At 41.9% G+C, this 15608-nt stretch overlaps 1 protein-coding gene across 1 annotated transcript; it reads left to right on the top strand.

Moving 5' to 3' along the window:
• Window positions 1-6756: 6756 nt before the first annotated feature.
• Window positions 6757-8436, top strand: LOC122106181 (glutamate dehydrogenase, mitochondrial-like). Its single transcript, XM_042677484.1, has one exon. The coding sequence runs from the start codon at window positions 6757-6759 to the stop codon at window positions 8434-8436; it is 1680 nt and encodes a 559-aa protein (XP_042533418.1).
• Window positions 8437-15608: the final 7172 nt, after the last annotated feature.

The following is a 15608-nucleotide window of genomic DNA, read 5'->3' as shown; positions in this document are numbered from 1 at the left end:
AGTGGTGCTGTGGCTCACGTGGTAGAGCGCTAGCCTTGAGCTGAAGAGCTGAGGGACAGCACCCAGGCCCAGAGTTCAGGCTCCATGACCAGACCAAAAAAAAAAAAAAATTAAAAAAAAAAAGAGTCAGGGAGTGGGTATCACTAGCTCTGGCTCCCTGACCATTTTCCATGGGCAACTTCATCTTTCTCTTCGCAATAAACTTCTCTTCTGCTTAAAAAAAAAAAAAGAATCAAGAGAGAGATATCTATGGAATAAGGAAATGTAAAGATGAGCTGGGCACTGATGGCTCATGCCTATAGTCATAGAAATTTAGGAGATGAGATCTGAAGATAATGATTCAAAGCCAGCCTGGGCAAACAAAACTAATTTTTTTATCTCCAATTAACCAGCAAAGAGTTGGAGGTATGATTTAAGTGATAGAATACTAGCTTTAAAAAAAAAACTAAGGAACAGCATAAGCTGAAATTGAGATTTTTTTTTCTTTAAAAATACTAAAAGAGGGGCTGGGAATGTGGCTTACTGGTAGAGTGCTTGCTTAGCATGCATGAAGCCCTGGGTTCGATTCCTCAGTGCCACATAAACAGAAAAAAAAACAAAAACAGAAGTAGTGCTGTGGCTCTAGTGATAGAGTGCTAGCCTTGAGTGAAAGAAGCTCAGGAACAGTGCCCAGGCCCTGAGTTCAAGCCCCAGGATTGGTTAAAAAAAAAAAACTAAAAGATATGATGCCCATAATTTCCTTTTTTTCCCCCTTGCTAGTACTGGGGCTTGAACTCATGGCCTCCCACTCTTCCTTGGCTTTTTCACTCTACACTTGAGCCACATTTCCATTTCCTAAATATATGCTTACATAGTATTTTGTATGTGAGTACTGGTACGAGGGCTTGAACTCAGGGCCAGGTAGCTGTCTCTTAGCTTTTTTTCACTCAAAGCTACCACTTGATCCACAGCTCCTATTATTTCCTATGGACAGTACTCTGGAAACTTACATCACTTTGAAGGCTTAAATTAGCATCGAGAGTCAAACACAGTAGATACATAATAAACTCCTTTGTTCAGGTTCTTTTTAAGGAAATACTTTAGAGTAATAGCACTTAAAAGACGCTGTTTAACTGGTAAGCCATTTCCTCAACCCTTTAACTCTCCTACAACCTAGGGCTCATCTGACTTCTTAATCCCACATGAGGAAGACGTTTCAGATGTGCACCCCTCGATGGCCTCTAGAGTGTAAGCATTAGGACTGTTCAACTAAAACTCATTTGGAATTCCTTTCAAGACAGAGTCTGATTATAGGTAGTTAAGAAAATTGATGTCTTAGTATTTTCTATGTATTTTCTTAAATGTTCCATTTCAAAATCCTGTTTCTCATTCAAATAACTAAAGCACACAAAATATTCCAACAGTTGAGCAAAAACTTACATCTGAATAGAAATATGGTAAAGGGAGTAAATATAGCGTGAATGTATGGAAATATTACATTGAAACTTTTATATTACCAATGCATGTTAATTCCAAAATTAAAAAATCACATCTTTTTAAGAGAATATCTAGACTCATAAAACTTCCATGATAGCCAGGCACTGGTGGCTCATGCCTGTAATCCCAGCTACTCAGAAGGCTGAGATCTGAGGATTGTGGTTCAAAGCCAGCCCCAGAAAAGTCCGTGAGACTCTCATCTCCAATTAACCACCAGAAAACCGGAAATGGCATTGTGGCTCAAGTGGTAGAGCACTCACCTTGAACTGAAGAGCCTGAAGTGCTCTGGGACAGCACCTTGAACCGAAGAGCCTGAAGTGCTCTGGGACAGCACCCAGGTCCAGAGTTCAAGCCCATGACCAAAAAACCCACTTCCGTCATTACTCAAGCCCCAATTTGGTTCAGAAGCAAAAAGTTTTCTTCCGCTTTAATACAAATGTAGGATAAAAAGATCCTGAAAGCCAGGTACCGGTGGCTCATGCCTGTAATCCTAGCTACACAGGAGGCTGAGATCTGAGGATCATGGTTCAAAGCCAGCCCAGGCAGGAAAGCCCACGACACTCTTATCTCCAATAAGCTACCAGAAAATCGGAAGTGGCACTGTGGCTCAAGTGGTACAGTGCTTGCCTTGAGCTGAAGGGCTGAGAGACAGTGCCCATGCCCAGAGTTTAAGCCCCACGACCAACAACAACAACAAAAAAGATCCTGAAGTAGACACTGCATAAAGAGAATATGGTCTATGCTATAGCAGAGATTTCTTCTCTCCATTGATGTTGAATGTCTTGCTATGGGGATGTGAGTGTAGAAGCATCACAAGTCATGCCTGCTTAGTAAACTACCTAGCAGGAGGAGAATAAATTTATTATTTTTCCACATCTATATGACACATAGAGCTTAGTTTAGTTGCCTACAAAAGGAAGGATAGTGAGCATACAACATTACTGAGCCAAGAAGTACCCATAGACAGAGATACTAGGTTCTACAGCTGCACCTGGGAACTTGGAAATCAATTGAGACTGAAGTACATGCCAATTGCCAAAGAATCCACCAAAGGCACACATAAGTAAGTAAATATGATGTTTAAAAAAACTTCTTAATGGTTCTTCCTGGGTTGTGAAATGCTATGATAGAACTGGGTTAGAGAACAGCACAGGGTAATGGGAGAAGACTTGAATTATAAAGTCATTTTGACTTTGTCTAAGTTATTCTTTGAGAAACCGCTGCTATAAAACAAAAGATAGTATGACTCAAAAATAATAAAAGGACTATTAGGACATTTGTCAAGGATATATACCAATATAAATACACATATTACATGTAGGGAAGGGAAAGTTTTTGCTGAAAAATCAAAGGAATATGACATTAAATAGCTATGCAACATAGAATATAAACTGAGGAGAAAAATTCTTACAGCACCAAGAAAACAAACAGTATGCATTATAGCAATAAATTTTTTAAACTCCTTCCCTCATAACATAAATGTAAATGGGTATAACTACTATGGAAATCAGTACAGAGATGTCTAAAAAAGTTAAAAACAATTACCAAAAGATCCACTGCTATCACTCTTGGGCCTTTTCTCTAAAGAAAGGTAAGTCAGGACACAATATATGGGTACTTACATATTCGTGTTCATTGTAGCACCATTCACAACAGCCAAGTGATGGTCACAGCCCTGAAATCTTATAACTGTTAAATGAAGGAGAAAATGTGATCTGTCATTTGTAGGAAAATGGATAGAACTGAAAATCATCATATTAAGTAAGCCAGGTTCATAAAAATTTTCCCTCATGCTAAATCTAAAAGATAAACATTTGTATATATAAACACAGAACCTTATCTCACTCACATATATGTATGTGTGTGTTGCACCATAACTAACAAAAACCATGTCTATATATTCTATATATTACACGTATATAGAAGTATATATGAAGAGTATGGAAAGAGTATCTTAATAACCTCTATAGACATCCAGCAGGATAAACAAAAAAGATATGGAAAAAAACAAATGTACATATCCCATTTTTAAAGTCCATTTATCCATTGGGGTGAATAGACTTCAGAAACAGACTATATACACATGATGAATACTAGTTGGCCTGAAGAAGCAAGAAATTCTGCCATTTAGTCAGATGTCAGTGGCTTATGCCTGTAATCCTCACTACACAGGAGGCTTAGACCTGAGAATCGTCGTTCGAACCCAGCCATGGAAGAAAAGTCCATGAGACCCTTCAATTAATCACCAAAAAGCCAGAAATGAAGCTTTGGTTCTAGTGGTAGAGTGTTAGCCTTAAGCAAGAAAGTGCAGGGACAATTCCTAGGCTCTGAATTCAAGCTCCAGGACCTGTGTGCACACACGAACTAAATTCTGTCATTGCAACATGAATGGACCTAGAGATCATTATTAAGGTGGAAATAAGCCAGGCATAAAAAATAAATACTCTATGTTCTCACTCATATGTGGAATCTAAACAAAAGTAAAATTTATCAGAGTTAAATGGTGGTTACCAGGCTGCTGAGGTGGGAGGGTGGATAAGGAAAAGGGGAGATTTTGGTCAAAGGATACAAAGTCTCAGGAAAAAGGAATAGGTCTGGCAATAACAGAACAAGGTGATTTAGAGTTATTCATAATGTATATTACAAAACAGCTAAAAGAATGTATTCTAAATGTTCTCACCACAAAGATGATTTGTATCTGAGGTGATCACTATGCTAATTTGCTTAATCAGTGTACAAATATTGAACCATTATATCCCAAAAATTTATAAAATAATTTTTGACATTTACACTCCAAGTTATAAATAAAAGACTCCAAGGCAAAATTAAAAAGGCATTCCATCTGATACTACAGAGCTGTAACAGGTAAAACAAGACTATGAATTATATATCAAGTTGGGTAACACACAAGAAATATATAAATCCCTTTGGGCTGGGAAGGTGGCTCAGTGGTAGAGCGCTTGTCTTGCATGCTCGAGGCCCTGGGTTCGATTCCTCAGCACCACATAAGCAAAAAGAAAAAAGCCGGAAGTGGCGCTGTGGCTCAAGTGGTAGAGCGCTAGCCTTGAGCTGAAGAGCTGAGGGACAGCGCCCAGGCCCAGAGTTCAGGCCCCATGATCGGACCCAAAAAAGAAAGAAAGAAAGAAAGAAAGATATAAATCCCTATACCTGCCAAGAATGAAATAATGGGGTGGGGGGGGGGAACAAAATATAGGCTGCTGAGGTGGGAGGGTGGATGAGGAAAAGTATGGAAATTAACTCAGTAATTTTTTAAAAATAGATGTACCACATACAAAATCCAGGCTTGGGACAGGCTGTGCCTGCAGTAGTAAAGTGCACTTATGGCCTCTGAAGAGCGAGACAATCCATCTAGGCACTGTTAAAGATAACCAAAAAAAGTTTGTTCACATTATTTACACCAAAAAGGGGTCTTGGTTAGATACCCATAACCCAGAGCAGCCTCGACCACCAAACCTCCAAGCCTCCAACAGGCAGCCCTAATCCCCTGTCCTTTATTAGTTGGTCTGCAAACCAATTAGTCCATCTGCAAACGTCCAAACCTCAAAGCTCCAAAGCTCCAAACCTCCAAAGGGGAAGGCTTTTCCCTGTCTTCCCTTCCTCCTCCTCTGCAGGCCTCTCCACTCTGCACAGGCCTGCCCTGCTCTGCTCCCGGAGGTGCCTCTCCACAGGCCTCTCTAGAGGAAGGCCCCAAATGGCCCCTCGAGAGGCCCCGAATGACCTTTGGAGAAGGCCCCGAATGACCTCCAGAGGAGGCCCCAGCTTCCAGCAGGCTTTCCCCTCTGCTGTCTCTCCACTCCGTGTGTCCCCTCTCCGTCCCTCTACTTCTTGGTTGTGCTCTCCCTACTACTCTCCTCAGGACTCCCCTTGGGACTCCTGGTCTTTCCCCTACTCTCCTCTCCTCTCAGGACTCCCTTCTCCTCCAGACTGCCCTCAGGACTCGGAACACACAGCCTATATATAGGCTGTGCCCCATTCCCTTTAGGTGGCATGCTCCGCCCCTTCAGCAGCATGGCACGCCCCTCAGCCTCTCCATGTCCCCCTCCGGTGGCCCGGTCTGTAGAGCGGTGAGGCTCACCTCTTAATGCCCCGCCCCCTCCAGCAGGCCAGGCTGCCAGGCCACACTGATTATCAGGGCCCCGCTGGTTATTACAGTGCCTGTGCCTAGAAAGTGTACAGCCCTGAATTCAAACCACCAAAACAACACACACACACACAGAGTAACAAGGCACTTGTGGCTCATACTATAATCTAGCTACTCATAAAGCTGAGATTTGAGGATTGAGGTTCAAAGCCAGTTGAAGCAGGAAAGTCCATGAGACTCTTCAATTAACCACTTGAACTATGACTTAAGTGGTTGAGTGACCCGAGTGAAACAGCTAAGGAACAGCTCTCGGGCTCCAGTACCCACAGACCTATGCATGCATACACCCTGGCAAACGGCAAACTGAACTCAGTAGCACCTTAAAAGGATTACACACCACGACCAAATGGGAATTTAGCCCTTAAATGCAAAGGCTGCCCAATATATGTGAATAAATGTTACACACTCCAAGAAGAGAATGAAGATCATGTGATCTCCATAGATGATGAAAAGGAGTTAGGCAAAGGTGAACATCCTTATCAAATATTCTCCACAAACTAAGCTGACGTTAGGGGGACAACACCCTGAGGTATACAAAGTCATACAGACACATATTTATTCTTATGGAAATTAAGGATAAGACGTCCTTCAACAACTCCACAAGAACACACACACACACACACACACACACACACACACACACGCCAATGTGGAGCTAGAAGAACAAAGCTCTAACCAACAACACTTCATCCCAAATCACATTAAGACTATCAACTGCTATTTTCTGAAATGATGCAAGTTACACGCCAATGTGATTCCAGCCCTCAAAATGCACCTCAAAATGAAGGAAGTATACCTCAAAAATCTAGGGCAAGTTCCTCAGTGGCTGGGGAGCTCCGGACACCCGCGAGCGTGGCCAGGAGCCGTTAGGCCCCCTGTCCTCTCCCCCTCTTCACCTCCCGGGCGCCATCTTTCTTCCCTCCTCCCGGGTGCCATTTTAGGCAGGGAGCGCGCCACAGCCGCACCTCCAGGCCTCATGGCCGGGGAGTGAGGAGAAGGGACATCCAAGAGGGCGGCAGTCCGCCGTGTTCAAAGGTACTTGGCTCCGGTGCTTCCTCTTTCCCAACTTCCAAACCCGCGCGTCCCCGCCGGGCCTCCCCCCTCCGCTCCCTTCCGCCATGTACTGCCGCCTGGGCGCCATCTTGCCGCAGTCCCTGGGCCAGGCCCAGCCCGTGGCCTTCACCTCCGTGGCTGCCTCTTCGACCACCATCCTGAGCAAGACCGCTGGGCAGACCGTGGCGGTCTTCCAGCAGCCAGGAGGCCCCGTGCGCCATGCCAGCAGCGCCGCAGAGGCCGACCCAGAAGACAACCCTAACTTCTTCAAGATGGTAGAAGGCTTCTTCGACCGCGGCGCCAGCATGCTGCAAGACAGGCTGGTGGCGGAGATCAAGGCCCGCGAGAGCGAGGAGGAGAAGCGGCACCAGGTGTGCGGCATCCTGAAGATCATCAAGCCCTGCAACCATGTGCTGAGCCTGGCCTTCCCCATCCGGCGCGACAACGGGTCCTGGGAGGTGATCGAGGCCTACCGAGCCCAGCACAGTCAGCACTGCACCCCCTGCAAGGGCGGCATTCGCTACAGCCAGGACGTGAGCGTGCATGAGGTCAAGGCCCTGGCTTCCCTGATGACCTACAAATGTGCTGTTGTCGATGTCCCCTTTGGGGGGGCCAAAGCTGGCGTGAAGATCAATCCCAAAAACTATTCTGACAATGAGCTGGAAAAGATCACCAGGAGGTTTGCCATGGAACTAGCCAAAAAAGGCTTCATTGGTCCCAGCGTTGATGTGCCTTCTCCAGACATGGGCACAAGTGAGCGGGAAATGGCCTGGATCGCTGACACCTATGCCACCACCATAGGACATTTTGATATCAATGCCCGTGCCTGCGTTACTGGGAAACCCATTAGTCAGGGTGGTATTCGTGGCCGGATCTCTGCTACCGGTCGTGGTGTTTACTATGGAATAGAAAACTTCCTCAATGAAGTTCCCTACATGAATAATATAGGACTGACCCCAGGGCTTAAAGACAAAACATTTGTTATTCAGGGATTTGGTAATGTGGGCCGGTACGCTATGAAATACTTGCATGGTTCTGGGGCTAAATGTGTTGGTGTTGGTGAATATAATGGCAGCATATGGAATTCAGACGGCATAGATCCAAAGGACCTGGAAGAGTTCAAATCGCAACATGGAACGATCCTGGGTTTCCCCCAGGCAAAACTCTATGAGGGAAACATTTTAGAAGCAGACTGTGATATTTTGATCCCTGCTGCCATGGAAAAGCAGTTGACCAAATCTGTTGCACCCAGAGTCAAAGCCAAGATCATAGCTGAAGCTGCCAATGGACCAACAACTCCAGAAGCTGATAAAATTTTTCTAAAGAGAAACATTCTGGTTATTCCTGATCTCTATTTGAATGCTGGTGGAGTGACAGTATCTTATTTTGAGTGGCTGAAGAATATAAGTCATGTCAGCTATGGACGTTTGACCTTCAAATATGAAAGAGATGCCAACTACCAGTTGCTCATGTCTGTTCAAGAAAGTTTAGAAAAAAAGTTTGGGAAGCATCCTGGAACTATTCCTGTTGTACCCACAGCAAGGCTCCAAAGCAGAATAAAAGCTGCATCTGAGAAAGACATTGTATATTCTGGTTTAGCTCACACTATGGAAAAATCTGCCAAACAAATCATAAACACAGCCACTAAGTATAACCTGGGATTAGATTTAAGAACGGCAGCCTATATCAATGCCATTGTGAAAGTCTTCAAGGTATACCAAGAAGCTGGTTTGACCTTCAAATAGATTGTCATTGGGTTTGTGTAGTTTTGGGGTTTTTTTTGTTTCTCCACCTATATTTTCTGCAACCCCATCACCAGTATCTGCAAACTCACCAAAACTTCATTTGTAATTGCAGAAATCTCGTTCTGTTGGGATGTCATTCTCAAGAAGTCAATCTGAGTCAGCCTTTTAATAAGAAATGAGAGATCATTGCATGTGATCTTATTTCTTATCACATTTATTAACTTACATAGTTAACCAATTTATTATCTCACACAGTTAATAAATGTAAAAGTAGAAAATGTTTGTACCAGATGGCCACTCTATTTTGCCTTTAAATCAAAAGTGTCCTTCACGTGGCCTTGTTCCTTTGTATTATAGCTTTACCCAGTATGTTTATTACTTATTATTTGAGGTGGTCAAGTGTATCCAAGAATACACAGTTGTTTGCATGATTTTGCTCTGGAAAAATCTGGAATGGGCTATAACTTTGACTTAAGAAGTGGATATGTGGCATTTTCACAAGATGATTCCTAGAGTTTTTAACAAAAAAGTTGGCAAAAATAACCCAATTTTATAAATAGTTGTTTATTATTAAGCACTTTATTGTTTTAGAATAAAGTACATGTTACTGTAATAAAGTTACTTTTGATCACTTACCAAGTCTAGCCTTAATATATAAGTAACATTATATAAGTACCTTATTTCAAGTAGTGTTCAAAAGGCCCAGGGCAAATCTTCTCAAAAAAACACTTGACCCAATATGTCATTTAAGCCCTACTTTGTTAACTGAGCTGTTTGCTTCAAAAGAAGAGGGACGCATACAGTCAGCAGTTAATGAAGTTGTGTGTGTACCAGTACTGGGGCTTGAACTCAGACCCTAGAGCTCCTACTTGGCTTTTTTGCTCAAGGCTGGCACTCTACCACTTGAGCCATACCTGCATATGTGTCTTTTTCTGGTTTATTGGAGATAAATGTCTCAGATTTGTCTTCCTGGGCTGGCTTTGAATCTTTATCCTCAGATCTCAGCCTTCTAAGTAGCTAGGATTACAGGTATGAGACACTGGTGCGCAGCCAAATGCTGGTATTTTTAGGACATAATGTGTCATTTATGAATCATTAGTTATCATTGTCCAGCAGAAAATGAATAATAAGTTAACTTCATGACTGCAGATAATTTGTTAAGACTGGATTTGCTAAACAGAATTCTGCCATGTAGTCCAAATAATGTGGTAACTTCCTTAATCTTGTTAACTGATTTTTAATTTCTTTTTGGAATTAAAAACTTTATTGTGTTGAATAATTGAGCAATAATTCAAGTAAAACAATAAAAAAACATTGATTTTCCTACCTGGAGTTTGGCTGATATCACTATGAACAGTTGCAATATTCCCAGCTCTGCTCAATTGTGTGTGTCCTTCTTCTTTTGAAGAACTCACACTCTTCAAACAGCTCAGTTAACAAAGTAGGGCTTCAATGACATATTTTGTCAAATGTTTCTTTTGAGAAGTTTTGCCCAGGACCTTTGAACACTACTTCAAATGAAGTACTTATGTAATGTTACTTATATAATGAATGAAGCTTTCTCTAAAAAAAAATAACTTTTTAGAAATTTCTAACTACCGTAATTTGCAGCTTCACCTTATATTAATAAAATAGATTTTTAAAGTGTGTGTTTTGTTTTGGTTATTTTTTGTTTTTGTTTTGTTTTTTTGGAGGGTGTGTATATGTGTGTGTGTGTGTGTGTGTGTGTGTGTGTTTTGGTGCTGCTCTGGGGATTGAACTTAAGGTCTAGGCACTGTCCTTTAGCTTTGTCACTCAAAGCTGATGAGCCACAGCTCCACTTCTGGATTTTGGGTGGTTAATTGAAGATATGACAGATTTTCCTGCCTAGGCTAGCTTCAAACCTACCCTTAGATCCCAGCCTCCTGAGTAGCAAGAATTACAGGTGTGAGCCATATGCACCCAGCTAAGTGTGCCATTTTTTTAAAAGGGAAATATTTTCAGACAAACAATGGCTGAGGACATTGAGTATCAGTGCATTTGTACAACAGAACTACTGAAGGGATTTCCCAAGAAGGAAACTTTGAAATTCAGGAATGAATTAAGAATAGTCCCACTCCTGGGCATTTTCCCAAATGACCATAAACAAGGACATACTAAAGCTACCAACACAACCATGTTGATTGCAGCATTATTTACCATAGTTTAGATATAGAACAACCCAGATATCCCCCAGTAGATGAATGGATCGAGAAGATGTGGCCTATATATACAAAATGGAGTTCTATGCTTCCATAAGCAAGTTCAAGCCCTAGTACCAGCACACACACACACACACACACACACACACACACACACTGTCAGGCTATCAATACATTGAAACAAAAAAAGGAACAAAGAAAAATTATTGTCTTCATACAGCTTATATGCCTTCATTCAATAAGAGAAATCAGATAGTAATCTCAATAAATAAGAAAAGTTTACATGGACATTATTGCATAGGAAAATAACATGGAGCTTTATACTGTGTCACAGCTCACTTGAAAATAGACATGCACTGGTGGCTCTCCTGTAATCCTAGCTACTCAGGAGGTTAAGATCTGAGGACCATGGTTCAAAGGCAGCCCAGGCAGAAAAGTCCATAAAACTCTTATCTCAAAAAAAAAACCTGGAGTGGAGGTGTGGCTCAAGTGATAGAGAGCTAGCTTTGAGTAAAAAATCTCAGGTACAGCATTCAGGCCCTGAGTTCAAGTCCCAGGAGAAGGAAGGAAGGAAGGAAGAAATGAAGGAAAGAAAGAAGGAAGGAAGGAAGAAATGAAGGAAGGAAAGAAGGAAGGAAGAAATGAAGGAAGTAAAGAAGGAAGGAAGGAAGGAAGGAAGGAAAGAAGGAAGGAGAGAGAGAGAAGGAGAGAGGGAGACAGGAAGGAGGGAAAAAAGAAGAAAAAAACCTAAAGAGCATTTCAACCCTATGTGTCCATGAAAAAATCCTTCAGTCAACATAAACTTTTCTGGAGAATGATGCCCTTTTTTTTTTTTTTTTGGGTCCGGTCATGGGGCCTGAACTCTGGGCCTGGGCACTGTCCCTCAGCTCTTCAGCTCAAGGCTAGCACTCTACCACTTGAGCCACAGTGCCACTTCCGGCGCTGAGAAATCGAACCCAGGGCCTCGAGCATGCAAGGCAAGCGCTCTACCACTAAGCTACCTTCCCAGCCCCGAATGATGCCCTTTTTGTTCTTTCCTTCCCAATCCCCATCAGCCTACTAACAGTTCTCTTCTAAGCTTTAAATAATGAATTTAAATTCAGAAACTTCAAATACTCCCCAGTGCTTCTGTTTATCCTTCTAGTTAATGGAGAAGTGTATAATTAGGGAGTCCAGAGGTTGGCTTCAGTCTGAGACTTCAGGGAACAATGGCCCAGCTTCCCCTGGGTGTCAAAAACAGCTGATAGCTGCTTGAGCACAGATAGACTTCTGATTGGTTCACTTAGAGAGTTCCCCCTTCCTGTAACATTCTTAAAATCCTATTCAAAGCAAAGAGACTATCATTTACTGCATCTGAGTCCTTGTTATGAAGTTTTAAAGAAACAGATCAGGTCAGAATATGAGCTTTTTTAAGAGAGAAACTAGTCTTTTTTTCCTTTATAGCATCCTGCTTTACAGAATGATATCCCTCTACTCTTTACTCCAGCATTATTGTGTGAGTGTGCGCACATGCCAGTACTAATGCTTGAACTAAAGGCTTGAGCTCTGTCTAGCTTTTTTCCTCAAGGCTTATACTCTACCACTTGAGCCACACTTAAACTGCCATCTTTCTGCTGGTTAATTGGAGATCAGACTCTCATGAACATTCCTTCCGGGACTGGCTTTGAACAGTAGTTCTCAAATCTCAGCCCCCTGAATGGATGGGATTACAGGCATGATCCACTAGCACCCCACTCACTCCAGGATTATTTACTCCAGAAAAACAAACTATCTTCTCCCAGAGTAACACTCTTGTGACAAAGGTCCTCTTATAGGGAGATTTTACCTTTGATATAGCTACTTGAAAGAGAGAGCCCGAACGTGAGGGAGCTGCTTTCAGGAAAATCCAGAATCATGATAATATCTTTCCCAATAGCTGATATTCCTCCTCCTATTTTTCTTTCTTGGTGGTACTCCGTGTGTGTGTGTGTGTGTGTGTGTGTGTGTGTGTGTGTGTGTGTGTGTGTGTGTGTGTGTGTACTGAGGCTTGAACTGTCCCTTAGCTTTATTTACTCAAGGCTGACACTACTGCTTGATCTACACTCCACTTCCAGCTTTTGGGTGCTTAATTGAAGATAGAGTCTCACAGACTTTTCCTGCTGGCTTTGAACCACAATCCTCAGATCTCATCTTCCAGAGTAGATAGGATAATAAGCATGGCCACAGACACTTGGCTTTATGTCTTTTGATTTTGCTGATAATCCTCTCCTATGCCCTCACCCCCTGGAACGTCATGATTCACTCCATTAATCCTGGATCCTGAAGCTCTTACTCTATTCATCATTTTCTCTGAGCTGCAGATGGAAACTTCTTGATCCTTGGCAGACCACTTCTCCTTCCTTGGATGAGCCCCTGATGTCTCTCTTTCCAAATGTTTTGTATTTGACCCAGCTGCTTTGGATATCTTCTCATGCCTAGCAATGGGGGCATGTTAAAGCCTGGCATACATCTTTTCAAGCTTCAAATTGCAGAAAGCTGAGACCTGAAGGAGGTGAGAATACCATAGATAGATATAATAACTAGTGGCAGAACCTATGATTCTGCCAGTAGTTATCGACAATCCCCATCTTCCCTGGCTATATAAAAAGATTTTGGAATTGCCAGGAGCTGGTGGCTCATATCTATATTCCTAACTACTCAGGAGGCTGAGTTCTGAAGGTCAAAGTCCAAAGCCAAATTGGGGAAAGAAAGTCCATCATACTCTTATCTCTAATTAATTACTGAAAAAAGCAGTAAGTGGAGCTGTGGTTCAAGCCAGCGTGCACATTCGCGCATGTGCACTTGTGTGTGTATGTGCATGTGCACACGTCATGAAAAGAAGATTAAAGAAAATAAGTTGGAATTGGACAGAGGAAGAGGATGTTTATTTCATAGGAATTTAGTATGTGCCAGGAGGCCATTTCCTTCCCCCAAATTCAAATTCGTCCTCCTGCACCTTAGGGTCTCCATTTTTAACAACCCAGTCTTCAAATGCCTCAAGTCATGATTCATTTATTCACTCCAAATATATCTTTCTATAAACAATATGGGCAAGGCATATATAAGGCACTTATAAGAATCCTCTTTATAATGTGCTTTATTTCATTTTTTTCTCAGTTATAATTCTGACATCAGTCTCTCAGGAGTCAGCATGAAAGTAAATGTGTTCCTTCATTTCTAAATAGTAAATTAAAATTAAGACTTTTCTAGTTAGAATTTGTGACCTATAAATTAGAATATATTATCCTTGGTCTTTCTTTAATGCCTGGAATCAATCTGAGATGCTGTTTAGGATTATGGAGGATGCTGTCCTTTCTTTGTGATATCCTTGAGATCATAGGTTACAACTAGCTGCAGCTCTTCATCCATATAAAGCATGGGTGCTTGCCGGGTGGTGGTGGCTCACACCTGTAATCCTAGCTACTCAGGAGGCTGAGATCTGAGGATCGAGGTTCAAAGCCAGCCCTGGCAGGAAAGTCTGTGAGACTCTTATCTCCAATAAACCACTAGAAAACCAGAAGTGGCGCTGTGGCTCAAGCGGTAGAGAGCTCGCCTTGAGCTGAAGAGCTTAGGGACAGCGCCCAAGCCCAGAGTTCAAGCCCCATGACCAACAAAAAAACAAAAACAAAAGGCAAAAACAACAAAGAAAAAAAACAAAAAAAAATGGGTGTCAGCATGTAAGGAAATATATATATAATAAAAAATAATATATATTTACATATATACATATATATGGCCAGGTACTGGTGGTTCATATCTGTAATCCTAGCTATTCAGTAGGCTGAGATCTGAAGATTAAGGCTTAAAGCCAGTCTGGGCAGGAAAGTCTATGAGACTCTTGACTCCAGTTAACCCCCTGAAAGCCAGAAGTGGAACTATGGCTCAAGTGGTAGAATGCCAGCCTTGAATCAAAAAGCCAAGCAAGGGAACAAGACTGTGAGTTCAAACCACAGTACTGGCACACAAAGAATGAGAGGAGGGGGTGAGAGAGGGAGGGAGGGAGTAAGGAAGGAAAGAGAGAAGGGAGAGGAAGGAAGGAAGGAGGAGAGGGAGGGAGAAGGAGGAAGGAAGGAAATGAGAGAGAAAGAAAATGAAAGAAGCAAGGAAAGGAAGAAGAAATAAAAAGAGATGAAAGAGAAAAAGAACAAATGAAAGAAAGAATAAAAGAAAGAAATGTTGAAAGGAAGGAAGGAAGGAAGGAAAGAGGGAAGGAAGGAAGGAAATGTAAAAGCTACACTATAGGAAGGAGGGATATGGAAGAATAATTGAAGGGCGAATTGGTTCAAAGCATATTATATCACAATTGAACCCCTTGTACAATTAGTATATGCTAATTAAAAAAGAAAGAAAAGAAATGCTAAACTGTCCTTTAGCAAAGCTGCATGCTCCCTGAGACTGTGTGGTCAGAGTATCCTGGTGAGTAGGAATGGAAGACCAGAAGTAATCCTCAGCAGACTTAGCTTGACAAAAACGTAAAATGCTCACATCCTTTAAGAAAATAGATTTATTGTCTCACTTTGCTTGCGTGGAACCCAAACTCAATGTTTGCTTTCGACTGTGCTTACAAATTATCCATACAGAGTCTTCCAAAATAATTGCTACAGAAGTTTATCCCTGGATCTAGCTGAAGTCACTCTAAAGAGGACATTGCTGTGTTCAACTTCACAGGTACTCTAGATCTGGGTCTGGGATGGTCATCAGCTTGGGCTGTTAAGATTTATTACTAGAATCAGAATGTAAGCTATACTTGAGGCTGAGAGTTTCACGAGAATTTTGAATATTGGAATATGAGATAAAAAAATTTGAATGAAGCCAATGTGACCAAAGATTAAAAATACTACTAATAAGTAAATCTTTCTCTAACTAAAAAAAGAAAGAATGACTGAAGGGAGAAAAATTGATCTTTATTCCTATATAACAAACCTAAATTATTCACCTGACAATTAGTGGAAAACAGTGGAATTATTTCCCGAT

The sequence above is a fragment of the Dipodomys spectabilis genome, unplaced genomic scaffold, assembly GCF_019054845.1.
Source record: "Dipodomys spectabilis isolate Male_0828 unplaced genomic scaffold, ASM1905484v1 ptg000039l, whole genome shotgun sequence".
In the NCBI taxonomy this organism is placed as follows: domain Eukaryota; kingdom Metazoa; phylum Chordata; class Mammalia; order Rodentia; family Heteromyidae; genus Dipodomys; species Dipodomys spectabilis.
The sequence above is the reverse complement of the archived record's forward strand: the minus strand, read 5'-3'. Positions and strand labels throughout refer to the sequence as shown.